This window comes from Apteryx rowi, unplaced genomic scaffold (assembly GCF_003343035.1).
Source record: "Apteryx rowi isolate R43461 unplaced genomic scaffold, aptRow1 scaffold_763, whole genome shotgun sequence".
Classification (NCBI taxonomy): domain Eukaryota; kingdom Metazoa; phylum Chordata; class Aves; order Apterygiformes; family Apterygidae; genus Apteryx; species Apteryx rowi.
Window position 1 is genome coordinate 1 of NW_020451053.1, and position 14397 is coordinate 14397.

General features: G+C 41.4%; 1 protein-coding gene across 1 annotated transcript in view; it reads left to right on the forward strand.

Moving 5' to 3' along the window:
• The first annotated feature begins 7215 nt into the window (after window positions 1–7215).
• LOC112976759 (stAR-related lipid transfer protein 13-like) overlaps window positions 7216–14397 on the forward strand; it is a 123257-nt gene continuing 116075 nt past the window's right edge. Inside the window, exon 1 of the mRNA XM_026088324.1 lies at window positions 7216–7384. Within this exon, the coding sequence (XP_025944109.1) occupies window positions 7216–7384 (169 nt within the window). The remainder of the gene's footprint in view (window positions 7385–14397) is intronic.

The following is a 14397-nucleotide window of genomic DNA, read 5'->3' on the forward strand; positions in this document are numbered from 1 at the left end:
GCAGCCTACTGACCTCCTCCCGTAACTCCCTTACCTGACGACACAACTCGTCAACAGCAGCACACCTCCTGCAGGAGAGCTGGCTGCCAGCCCAGGCCTCCTGGAGAGGCCCCAAGCACTCCCTGCAGCCTGAGACCTGGAGAGCTGCATCTRCTGTCAGAGGGTCGGTCTGAGTCCAAGCCTCTGACACAGCAACTCCAACAGCCACTGGGGAACGCGCTGTGCGGCGTGTCACGACCATACTTGAGGAAGCGTACACCACAGGGATCAGAAACAAAGGTACCTTCGTGCACCCTTCTGCACAAACTGCTGCATCTGTTCACTGCCTCTGGGAGCTGCGCTCTAGGCCTGGCTCTTATATAGGCCTCTCCCTAGCACTGGCTAAGAGGGTGCTTGACCGCCCTAATCAAGGGCCACCTGGATCAAAGGCCCCAACTCCCTCTGGTCAGGGGCAACCAAGAGAGCTCATTAGCAGCAGCCACTCCTAGCTAGAGCTTTTCCCAAGAGCTTTTCCCAGAAGTCAAGGCCTCCTGCAGTTGTCCTTGCCTAGCTTCCCCTTTCCTGTTCACAGCAATCACCTTCTAGGTCCTCGGGGGTCCTCAGAAAGCCCACAACTTCCAACAAGATCCTCAAGTTCTAGTCAGAGCCCAAACACTGCTGCGCAAATTCTGTCATTTAAATTCTGTCATTTAAATTTAAATTCTGTCATTGTGCACTGAGCACTGTGTATCATTAGGGTGATTTTTTTCCCCCACCTACATTTATCAGCACTCAAAAACTACAGCTTTAATGCCTACTCAATTAATATCATAAGAACCTTGAGTATTCCCAGCCAATTTTTGACTTCCAGACTAATTTACTATCATCACCAAATTTTGTCACCTTACTACTTAGTCCCTTTAAAAAATCTGATGGATATAACAGGTCCCAGTGCTAATCTCTGTGGGATTCCACTGGGAACCTCACACCACTGTGAAAATGGAATATTTATTACTGCTTTTGTTTCCTATCTTTTAAGCAGCCATTAAGCCACAAGTGGCCTTTTCCTTTTTATCCCTGATAGCTGAGTTTTTTTATAATCTTTTGTTAGAGGATCTTGTTGGAAGCTTTTTCAAAATCCAAATACATCGTATCAACCATATGATCCTTTTAAAAACAGGTTTTAAAAAAACAGATTTTAGGCATTTACCTCTACAGAAACTGGGCTGATTTTTYGCCATTGTATCATAATTGTACACTTTTAGTAATTCTATTCTTTGTTATAGTTTGTTCCAATTCTTCCACCATAGACTGTAGACTTTAGTTCCTTAAATTCCCTGTGAAGCCCTTTTTAAAAATTGCATCATATTGCTACTTTCCATTTCTCTGATGAGAAGTCATTTTAAGGCATGAGTTAAATCTTACCATTGACAGTGTGGTAATTTTATATCTGAGCTCCTTTAGGGCTTTGGTGTGACCCCTTCAGTCCTGGAGATTTGTTACTATTCATTTTATTGATTCGACATCCCTGAGATCCTCCAAGGGAATATTGATGTGAGGAATCAGTTCAGCTTTCTTGTCATGACTTCATCTTCTTGGGTTTTTGCACTTGTCCTTATTTCTGTAAACTGGGGAACTTGCTTTGGTGGCAGCTGGGGCAGTTGTCAGCCTTTTCCCCCGGCCATCCTTTATGCCGGGAAACATATCACTCTTGTACTGAGCGTGCATATCATTTCTAATCCTCTGCTTATATTAGAGCTGCCTTCTGTGGTTTGGCCAGTCCACTAATGCTTTTATAATCAGGAGATACGTTTTATAGTGGTACTTCCACTAAACATGTGGTTCTTAAAATACAACTGCATAATCCTCTTATGCTAGAACTGGGACACTAAAACAGAGGAAGGGGATATATTGTACCATTCAGAAGGCTCTTCTGGTTTGAAGTTTATCAAGGGTATCTAGAAGCCTCTCTTTCATGCACAAGAAAAAGCCTTGTTTAACAGTACTCATTTTTAAAACTCACTATCAGTTGATGTAGCAGCTGACTTGGCTCCAAAACACGTCAGTATCGGGCTTTCCAGTTAAACAGTTCTCTGTCGTAATGCAGTGCAGCGATTAGCCTTTTTCATCCTGCTTCCCAGCCATGTTGAAATCTTTTATAAACTTTTTTGCCCCATTGCGATTTGTGTCCCTCTGCAGAGAAGCCTCAGAGCCTTGGCTCCCCGCAACAGCCTCAGGAGGAGGTTAGACGAGTCGGTGAGACAGAGCGAAGCATTTCTGGCTGCTGTAGAAATCCTGCTGGTTCGTGCCATGTACAATCTAGTTTGCAGCCTGTATTAATCCCAGCTCAGCTCTCCAAGGAATGCCAGTGTTCAGACAAAACATTTTTCCTAAATATTAGGCAGTGAACTTCTGCTTTTAAAGATCCCAGTCGCAGAAATAGGATTCAAAACATGTGGACTAAGTGAAACCCTCATCACAAACACAGCTTTGAGCTCTGCCACAAATGACTTTTTTCCCTTCCTAAATTTGAAAAAGGAGGAATTGCCTGCTGTTACTGTATAAACTGCTGTGCAGGCATCTGTAAAAGCAGAAATAGGTAAGAAATTGTGTAGGATATCCTAGTTACGGCTAAAATCCAGTAATGAAATATTCTTCCACCTGCAGAACTACAGAAGGGAATCGAGAGATCAACATGTTAAAAGCAGATGCCTTTTTTTTCCTGTGACTTGAAAACAGAGTTTCCGGCTTCTTATAGCTACATGTCATTAATGTTAATAACACCTGTGCCACTCCAGTGATTAGGAAACACTGTTGTTTTCATAGCACTAGTGCTTTCAAATGAAGAGAAACCATCAAGTTGCCATTTAATCTTAGATGTGATATAACAAGATAAGTGTAACTAACAATAAGAGGGAAATGGGTCAGAGCAGTAAGATCAAGTGACTGATTACTGTGTGAGAACTGTAGGTTAAATACAAGCCAGAAGAACTTTATGTCATGAACATGACATAAATATCATGAACTTATCTCACAGTTAATTAGAAGGGGTGCATTGTAAAAAAAGTGAGTAAGTCCTATTATATGTGTAGATAGAGGTGGGAAAGTGCCATTTTTCTCTGTTTGCCCCCAGCTGCCCCAAGGCTGTAGTGTTGTCTCGTGTGGGGCAGTGTTATTCTAAAGCCAGGTTGGAAACTCATGTACAATCTCACACTCTCATTTTGTTCAGAAAAGCTGATTGTAAGTGGATAGTTATCAAATATACTTTAGAGTTTCTAGAATATCCTGTGCTGTTTTCTCCATCTTATTATAGAATCCTGCTTTCAGGAAAATGGAAGCGGATCTAAAGTATTACCTATGATCCTTTGGTATGTGTGAGTAGCCCTGGGGACAGGCTTTTTCTGCAAATAGTTTACTCTCTCCCCCTCACCCCAAATGCGATTGCAGTGATAAAAGGAGGAAGAGAAACATAAAAATTAATGAACAGAAAATCAAATATTCATACCATTCCAACTGTGAAAAGTGCACATCCTTGCGTTCATGGTGTCAGTTACACTGGTACTTAAACCCTGTGCTGGTTTCAGTAGCACTGTACTATATTAATACGCCTTTAAGTAAAGCTTCCTGATCTCCCGGGGAGTTTCAGTATGCATTAAATTAGTGTTTGTTGTGGCAGATGTCTAGCTGTGACACATAGGTAGTATACTCTAATTCCAAATGCAGGTATTTCTGATTCAGATTAAAAACAAAAATTCTGGTTTCAGATGTGCTTTTTATGAAAGAATCTCCATTCTCACGTGGATCAGTCATGACACGGGAAGATGGAGTTCAGCTTTCCCTCTCATGGACCGGGCTGTTGCCGGAGCAGGTAGCTATTTCGTACGTGCGCCAAAGTTCCCCTGCAGCCTTTGTAAAATGCCCAGAGAAATTTTCAGCGTGTAACTGCTTTTATAAGAGGTGCATTAGCATGAAGTCCAACGTTACTCTGTGAAGTCTTCCAGAATCCCTCTGCAGGGTTTCAACTGAAATATTAATTAGCTGTGTTGCATAGTTGTAACAGCTTAGGCTTATGTAGCACTTTTCATCTGAAAGACTGGTGGCCAAAGGTGTTTTCTCAGTTGAATGACAGGCTTATGCATTTTTGAAAATAAACAGTGGATGGCAAGATAGTCACTGAATGAGGAGACAGTCATTTGTAAAGTATGTAACGAGGACCTCTTCTTTCCTCCGTTGTACACAGGTAGCAGTATAGGAGCTTTAAAATGAGCCCTGAAAGACCAGCTAACTCTTGTTGTTTCTTGTTTTATTTGACTGCTATGTAAGTGATGGATTATAGCCAAAGAATTCAGCCTCAGAAGAGCCACCACTTAGCAGTGCTGCGCACGAAGCAGCCCTGCAGTCTGAAATTGTGTTTTGGCCCTTGTGCCCGGGAAGCAGTGAAATGTGTTGCCCTGTAGTGGATGCTCCTCCTGCTGCCCTTTGGGACTGGGCGATGTGCTGGTCAGCGGGTTACCAGGGCAGCTCCCAGCTCGTCCCTGCTCCTTGGCACATGCGTGGCCGGGAGCAAGCGGGAATGCCGGGCAGTGAGACAGGCACCAGGGCATTGCTCTGGATATATCACAAGGATATAACTGGACTCACTGAGGGCTCAGCTCTGAGTGCATCTGTTCCCTAATCAGGACCTTGACTGAGGCTGTTGCCTTAGTTTTTGGTTTTTTGGTCTGGCTTTTTGAGCATTACATTTCTGTTCAGCTGGTTCCAAGTCTCTGGAAGTACTGCAAGGAGCAATGCAGAATCCCAGTGATTGAAAAAATGTGTGTATTTTCCAAAAGAAAAAGAAAATCCATATGAAAATTCAAAGCAAGTGCTATGAAATGTTAATTGCTTTTTCCACTAGCAATAGCTTTTTGTAAGTAAAATTAGATCAAACAACTCAACGCCATCAGGAGTGGCTTGCTCAAATAAAAAATTCTCCTAACAGTGGTAAAGTCGCTTTGGATGAATACTGTGCTTATCGTTGACATTCAGGAGTCCCTGGGATATTTATTTTTCAAAAGACAGCAGATGAGTGATTGACTCACTGACTTTTCCCAGGTGGGACAAGCTGGGATGGGATCCGTAACCATCCCTTCCCTCACTTGTCACGTCCTCTCCCACTTGCATCTCAGCTGCTCTCCTTCCTCTCAATTTCACACAGCAAAGAAAGGAAGAAATGGGCAATTCCTCTTCTCTGGCTGCAAATGACCAAAATATACCTAGGCCTGTTTGGGAGTAGAGATGGTAACAGTGCAACCTGGGTTGTTTTGAACTCAAAGTCCCTCCTGCATGTCTCAGAAAAGACCACACAGCCACACCAGGAAAAGCATACAGCAAACACGGAGCTCGCGGGTGGCTGGGGATGGTGCTAACAGGAGACTGTCATTCTAGAGCATACATTTTAAATTTCTAGCACCCAGAATTATATTTCTGCATTTTTCTGCATTGCAAAAACCTCGTGTCGATCATGAGTAAAATGCATAATATGTAATGACAACAGGTTGTATCATTTTGTCCTGTGGGAGCTAGCATGTTCCCATGTGGTGCCTCAGTATGGTTTGAGGGAAAGCACCAACAGCATAGCCCTGGTCCTTGTTGGCAGCAAGGAGAGAGCTCAGTTGTGTGAGGCTGAGCCATGCCGTACCATCGCCTTCCAGGCCAGAGCACAGGTTCGGGCCTCTTTGTTTGCCACTATGGACATAGACGGTCATCTTGTCCCAGGTGGAGACCTACCCGGGTGAGTGGGCAAACCAGGTGGACTTTGGGGAGGCAGATGCCACCACGGTTGGAAGAGGGGTTCAGCCCCTTCTGCAGGGGGTGGCCAGCACTGCAGCCAGCGGTCGGCTCCCCATCCCTCCGCATGCCACTGGCCCGTTTGGGAGCAGTGCAGAGTTGGCCGCGTGGTTTGCAAGCGGTGTGGGGTCCCTGCCCGCAGCCTCCCTCGTGTCTCCCCTTACGCAGCGCAAGTGCTTCCCCACGCCTGCGCCTTCCTCTGCGCTCCCGTACGAATTTCAGTGTGAGCTTGTTCAGCCAGGGGGGTGAGAGGGTCTATTAAGTCTTTTCCATTTCCAGTGTTGCGATTCTGCGAAATAGCTCTCCAGCGCTGTGAAGCCGTGTCCTGTTTGTCAGCAGTGCTCACGTCGGAGGCTGTCTCCATCACAAAGCTCCCTGGCAAGAACTCTGCTCCCTTAGCAGCTCGTGCTAGGTGTGTGCTAGACCAAAATGCTGATATTTTAAAATGTTTTGAAAAATTAATTGACTGACATGCTAGGGTGTTTTCTGTATTACTCTTTGTATATTTTCACTCAGATTTGCTACCTGGATGCTGATAAAAATGGCAATGTTCTGCTTCCATTTCCTTAGCTGAAGAAATGTCAAATTTTGCAAATGCAATGGTTGATATATAAAACTGAATAAAAACAGATGCCCCTCTGTCTGCTAAAAAACAAAAGATATTATGTTGGGGAACCTGAAGAACAAAGAACCTCCCTATCCTCTTCCCTTCTTCCTCATTGCAAGCAGTTCCCAGTAAGGCTAATATTAGGGAATCTTGGGGGTTGTTTACTACTGCTGTGTGCCTGCCGCTAAGCTATTTTTTTTTTCCGCTTTGAAAGGGCTTCGTTTGTTCCAGTGCTCGTTGTACTGTGTGGCTTTGGGATTCAGACAGCCCATCCCTAAACAGACTTTTTCTTGGCAAATGGCAGTATGATTTTTAGAAAATTAGCAAGGGCACCTTCTCAAGAGATGAGTAGGCAGCTGTGTGGCAGGGAGCAGAGGAGGAGAAGGTTTTCCACAGCCCTGCATAATAAGGAGCTTTGCAGTCTAAAATAGATATTCCTAAATGGCTTGAACTTTTTCTTCTTTGTTTTCCAAAAYGGTCCTTTGCAGCTAGGCAGTGCTTAGTAAGCTCAGAAGCTCATCCTTTGCCTTCGCGGCTGTGCGGGACTGAAAGTGCTTGGCAGACTTTGTGTCCCTGCTAGGCGCAGGCACTTTCCCATGCTGTACTGGGAGCGATTGGCCCTCTCGGATCATGTGGGAGCAGCTGGAATCCTGAGCTGTAGCTTTTGGCACTCCTTTTTCTTTTAAAGCGCTTGCTCCTTTCGGCTCCCTAGGGCTTGTTGCCTCCCTCCTTTCATTACCCTGATTATAATCTGGAATAGCCATACAGGAGACCGAAGGAGCGATTTTAAAGGAGCAGAGATGTTTAAGCAGGTGTCCAGGACTCCAGGCGCAGGCTGCTACTATCTAAATTCCATGTCACCTGAGGGCCAGGAGATGTACGTACGATTCGATCAAACAGCGAGGCGCCCTCCCTACAGGATGAGTAGGATTCTCGCACGTCACCATCTGCTGACGAAAATCCAACAAGGTGAGTTACTGGCAGCAGCTCTTAGTAGCCTCTCCCTGTTATAATATCTGCAGGTCCACGTTTTCAAACTGGAACATGTTTTAATGCCTCCAGTCCGGACTCTTTTCCTTTTTGTATTCTGAACTAATCTGACTAAAGCCATAGTTTGAAAAAGTTATTCATAACTTTCTGTTTCTATGCAGTGTCCGTATGCACATATACACAGAGAATAGAACAGTGAATGCTAGTGCATGATTAGCCATTTAACTCTACTATCTTTTAATCATAAACTGTGCGGTAGCTTCGGTGCTGAAGTTCATCTTTTCTGATTGGACTAGCAGTTGCTGCCATCAGTATTTCTGCTCCAGCTGCTGCAGGTAAAACCTGCCTCTAGTAACAGGTAGAGAGGAGAGGACCATCCGGTTACAAACAAAGCAGAAGTCCAGACCGGCTGGGAGAAGGCAGCTCCGACCGCGTTCTCTGGAAACAAGCGTGTGTAACTGTCAGGGGATTAGAAAACTTGTCACATGTCCTTAAAGATAATTGCTGAATTGGCTTTCTGAAACTGTTTATACATTTATCCAACCAGCCATTACAGACGTATTGATTTTCTTTTTCTGAAATATGTATCTACAGTGCTAAGGCTAAGTACCTAAATACAGACTGGCCTCAAGACAAATGCTTTGGCCTGTATATGCAATTTAAAAGCAAATCATCTAGAGAATCTGTAAAGCAAAGATAAAAAAATAAAAGCCAACTGTGCTAATTTTTCTAGATTATAAAGCAAATCAATACATAGTAGAATCCTGTTTCCAAGAATATCTGTTTCCAAAAGAGTTGTGATCCTACAGACAGAAAAAGAGAAAGAAAATATAATGCATTTTTCCTCCTCTCTCACCTGCTTCCCCCCCCCCCCAACCTGGAAGATCACAATTTCTCAGGCAGTCATTGTGCTGACAGCTTACAGAAATACGTTTGATTCTGCTAACTAGGAACAGTCACAGATTTAACATCGCTTACTGTCTGTATCTGGAATATATTGCAGAAGTTAGTTTGAGCTTCTAAACCACAGCAGTTAAACAGAATGGCTATTTCTGTCTGTTGCTTTCAAGTAAGACTCTTTGTATCTGGAGCTGTCAAACTCTGGCAAAAGTACAGGAATATAATGATGAAACCATGAAACCTTTATTGCGCTTATAAAGAAAACAATACATATTGCTTTGGCCARCTTTTAAAAAAGATGAAAAAGATAGTTTCTGTGGCAATTAGGAAAAATGCTGTTGTTTGCAATGCGGTCTCAGGAACTGGTCGTGTTTGAAGGATACTGGTCCTCACTGCAGCTCTGATTTCAGGAAGGATATTATGTCATTCTGTGTACCCAGTGTACAGCCTTGATTGAATGGAAAGAAAAGGTAATTTATTTCTCTTCAGTTTTATTTGAAAATACTTCAGGCGCACTGTTAGAACCAACTTAATTTTCAAGCATCAGATAGTGATAAAATTGTTTAGCACACCTCCTTTACCTGTCTTCAGTACTGTATAACTTTCTGTTGTGGAGCTCGTAGGCATGTCAGCTGTACCTAAAGAGCAACGGCTGCCAAAAAGTCTTTCAACAGTGCTGCTGTTTTCAAAAGCTATGTTGATTTTAGGTGCCTAACTTGTAACACTGAAATTGAGGCTTTAGTTGAAGTACTACATACACTTACTCTGAAAATCTGATCATTTTACGTAGCCTTGACTAGATCATGTGGTGATGGAGATATCTCAGTCCTGTAGTCACTTTCGAAAATGAAGGCAGTAAATACCAAGATTGCTTGAGAGGCTACGTGGTGGGATAAACAGGAATTTCTAAGTCCTAACTTTTTTGTTACATGGACGATCAGTATGTGGTGAAAAAAATCTGCTACTCTGCTGCAGTTTTCCAATATGTCCTATACAAAGTTGCAGGAATTATTATTTGTATAGTGCTGTGATGATGTGATATGTTACAGTTCAGAATGTACCCACACTATAGGAAAGAGATTTGTGTTTTCAGTATTACTGGGAACATACTGTTGCTTCCTTCACTTCTTTAATTTATAGAAAACTGGGGACAGAGTCCCCACAGTTGGTTAAGTGTCAGTTCATTATCAAAAATGAAATTATATGTACAAATAGATGCCGATGTGTGTGTCTGAGCCCCTATGCAGGAATGTACACGTCTAATAGGGAATCACAGACAAGGTAGCCATTTTTTTCTGCAGTGCCCCAAGTAATGAATAATAATTTTGGTATAAATATCTGTGTTAGGAATACCAAAAAAGTGAGTCTAGCTAGTGTAATTCAGCCTGAAACCTCCAGTTTACACTCTGGATGAAATCTTAGGTCCATCCGAGTCACTGATGAGACTTTCCCTGAGGTTCTCTGGGTCAGCGTGTCACCCTCTGTGCTGCCCTGTTTAGGCTGCAAGGAATGTGAGGCTGGGACAGGCTGGATTTTGTGGTACTCAGTGCAGTAGTCATTCATAATTAACTGGAAATGCTACTGCTTAGGTGGGGTACTATAATATGGATTGAGACATCACCCCTTCCATTTAGAGATAAGTGAGTTTGACCAGATTGACAGGAGTGATTAGTTGGTAATGGAGTGCCATGGAACAACTTACTAAGAATATATTTAAAAGTAAATCAGGAGATGCAAGATGAAAACCAAAACTTGTTTTTAGCGGCCCAATTCAGTAAAGCATGAAATCATTCTTTAGTCTCCCTGAATTCATATGGCATTGAATCACATGTTTTAAGGCCAGAAGACACCGTGAAGACAATGCAGTTTGAATCCTGCTACCCCAGTTCTTGTGTTAGGACCTCCCCAGTCTAATCATTGTTTGAATTGTAGCATATGTTTAGAAAAACATCCACTCTTCATCTTAAAATCACTGAAATGGTGAATCCTGTATGGTTAATTGCTGTGCTGAGAAGAGACCTGCCACATGTTTAAGCGCTAAGCTGCCTTGGGGCTTGTTTGAATAGCTGCTCCCTGCTTCTTGTGCAGATATTTTTCAGTTGCTGGATTTCAAACTACAGGCACCCACACTAGTAAATACTAAAGATTTTACATCAGGGATATTTTTCCTTATTGAGAGAAATGATTTACAAAAAAATATATATGAAGCAGTCAAAACTTCTGTTCCAGGATATAAGCCTGATTCACTAATATAGTGTAATACTAAGTGTTGCACACACTTTCAGCTTTTCAGTCATTAGTGCCCGTACTTTTCTAAATGATGCTGAATTACTCTATCATATTGTGCAATACAGCTTTTCTTCCTCCTTTAAAAACATATTTGCTGAAGAAGCTTTCCTTTGTATTTTCCTTTGGTGTCAGTTAAAAATAAACTAAATGAATCATTCTAGGAATTATGTTATTTAATCATTTCTAAAAAGAAAACCACCACAAGGGAAATGAAATGAACTAGACTGGTATTTTAATCAGATCATACTTTAAAAGTCCTAAATATTTGGTTTATGTTCACCACCGACTCCTTAAGGCAGAATTATGTGGTGGCCTGTGAATGTGAGTAGTAATTATCTGTCTGATATTAAATAGGTATTTTCAAAATGTAACCTTTGATGATTCCCTTTCCCCTATAAGCCCGTTAGTTTCCATGCTGAAGGGGACACATGCCTCAGCATAAAGGAACAGGGCGTAGCACGCTTGGTCTGAAGTATTTATTCAAACTGTGTATGCAGTAACTGTATGAGAATTCATTAATGATTACTCATGTTCTCTTTAAATAAATAAGGTGGTGACTCTCAAGAATTTATATTACGCGAGTCACAAAGTTGTTACTTCTTTCAGAGTACGTGGCTAAATAAAGTGCAGAACAGAAAATTTAAAAAATAGTTGTAGGCAAAAAATAATGATGAATTAAGGCTGTACTCCGAAAATATTAAATTGAAATCATTGACTGTCCAGCATAAGTATAGCGTAAGTCAAGGTGAACAAAGCCACATTCCACCCTTGCATAGCTAGGCATCACTGTCAAAGAAATTCAAGGATGTTGTCCACATTCATCTACAGCAGAATTTGATTCTTAGCCTGAACTTTCAGTAAGAAAATAGTATAAAGACAAAGTAAAACTAAGGTGAATTCCTGTTGTCAGTGAGTAAATTCCTATCCACAGTGAGAAATGCTCTATGATTTCTCTCACTTAACATCCACAGGCAAGAGTAGTATAAGTCTTTCAACAGAATGGTCTCAAAGCACATTAGAACTTTTCAAGACAATATCTCTGTTCAGTGTTCAGCAGAAGTTTTATAGTACTCTATGTTGTAATTTCTGGATTGATCTTTTATGACTAGTTACCTCTTTATCACCTGTGTTCGTCTGTTTTGAGTGAGCCTTAGAGGTACAAACAAGTGCAGTTTTTCTATCTATATGCTTCCCTTTGGAATTAGTTCAGTATGTTTCATTCATCTCTTTTCTAAGTATGACTGCATTTTATGGGGACTGTTACAGAGGGGTGTGAGTGACTTGGCAAAAATTTGTGTGTTTTAGGTGACTTTAAATTTGAACTGTTCACATAAGACAAATCAAATACCATGAACAGCAATAGATAAGCTATAATATAGTCCCATACAGTGCTCAAAATGAGAACTTTGAAATCATGATAGTGAAAATGCTGGAGTCCTAATCTGCATTAAAAAACCTGGGTCACATTCTGGGTACGATATAGGTATATATACCTGTTCATCACTGGAGATGGAAAATAGGATATGATTATATAATTAAAGTCTGCAGTATTGTTCAAATATACAAGGAGGACAGAATGTGGTTGTTCAGACAACCTGAACAGCAGCGTTTCTCACGTTCTGGATGCTTGCCACTTTACCTTCACATTTTGTAACCTAATTGTCTGAACACAAGAAAGCAAAACAAAAACCAACAAGACTCAACCATCATGTTAATGATACAAAACCTCACTTAAGTCATCTCTGACCTATGATATTGACCTCCTACTTCTCAAGCTGGTGGAGTAGCTACTGGCAATAGTTGTTTTTAGTTCCTACCTATGAACCATTAGAAGTGCAAGGAGACACAGCTTGTAAACAGTTACTCATAAGTGTAGACAGTTACTCATTAGGCAGCAGCCGGCAGGGGAATGGAAAAATATTCAGATGGTTCTAGACTTACTGCCCATTTGGCCTGTCCCAGTGTGCTCCCTTTTAAACCTTCTGGACCTCATCCCCCTGGGCCCTCTGATCCCCTTCAACCCCCAGTGCCTGAGCTCACGGTGTTCCCGTCACTCCACTCCAACTCAGCACGCCAAAAGGCAGAAGACATTTCCCTTTAGTTCTGCTGCCAGGTCCAGGGTGGCCCAAACCAGCAGAAGAAACATCTTCAGCAGCAGAGCTGCCTTGCTATCCGCAGCCAAAGCATGCCAGTTGCTCTGTGGAGGTAGCACATACACGGTCCAGTGTAAGAGACATGTGGGGGAGGCAGGAGCATGCCCACAGCAGATGGCATCTTTGGGTCTGTTGGACTCTATCAAATTCTTGACTAAGCCTGTGAAAAATGATATTTTTACAGTATCTGAAAACTCCATTAAAAACTGACACTCTACATCACATGAAGCCCATCTTTGTTCCTTCCTGACACACTCTCATTCTCCAAGTCTCATGCTCAAGTTCTTTCCCTAAAACATGGAGAAACTAGAATTTTTCATTAGAATTGTAGAATTTCCTAGAAGGTAAATTTCCTTCTAAACTTTTATAAACTTTTATTCAGAAATGGCTGAAGTATTTGTGCTGATTTTTTCACACAAAAAATAAGAACATCCTGAGGGGTATTTAAAACCTCAAAACATCCCGAAGTGTGTTTATAACATAAAAAAATAGAAATGTCCAATGGAGACAATTTCAGTCCAGCTAATTAAAGTTTTGCAAAGTGGTGCTTCATAGAAAACAGGATATTTTAAAGGGAAGGACTGAGAAACCTTCACTGGAGCAAGCAGAAATTGTCAAGAGATACTAAAGTTAGGACAAATTGGAAGATCATACACACTTGCTGAATCAGAAATGATAAGCTTGATGCCAATTACTAGCTGTAATTCTATGGCCTGTGTGATACAGCAGATCAGACTAAATAATAATAATGGTCCCTTCTGGCCTTATAACTTAACAGTCATTGAGACGGGTAGTTTTGCTGACATATGCAGATTAAACACAGAGAAGGAAATCTTGGCTTGTCTTTTAAGTTAGGGGACTTTTGCTCTTGATTTCACTGAAAGCAGGATTTCAGCCAAGGTGAAACCTAACGTGAGACATTTTTGTTTTGAAATTGCTGTGATGAAATCAACAGCTGTAGCTATCTGCTGTCTTCTGTATTGGTCACTGAGGAGATTTTTAATTTTCAAATTAGCCCTGTTGTACAATTGGAGCCAACAGTGTTAAAAGACGTGTAATCCAATAAATGCAAGATGTACACTCAATAAATGAATCATTAGTGTAATAATAATTTTTTTTAGTTTAAATTTAGAGGAAGTGGTAAGTCATTGGGGTTTATAAAATGCTACATAACAGAAGTAAAATACAAATTACTCATAAAAATAGATTAATTAAGAGAACCTGAACATGACACTTTTGTTACTGGGAGGCTTTCATGAGTGCATTTATACATAAATCCCTGAAAATAAAGTGCAGTGTTTGTGCCCTGAGCACCATAACTGTTAATTAAAAAATTCTGCAGTTTTAAGTTCCAGCTAGATAATATTTTTCTCTCGGGGCAATAGATCCTTATGGGCTTTTTCTTTTAGCTTTGGTTCAAATGCTAGCACTATGAAGTTGYTGATAGCATCTTAGCCATAGTCATTGTGCTTATCTTACTTCAATCATACAATATTAGTTCTCAGCCTCTTAGTTGCACAATTATATGAACTGTTTCATATCGGGTATAACATGTATTTAGATTAATGCCTAAGCTTCTAACTGAAGAGAGTAGGAAAGGAGCTGCCTTTTAGTTAGGTTATTACACAATTGTCTGTAGTTGAGTTTCTT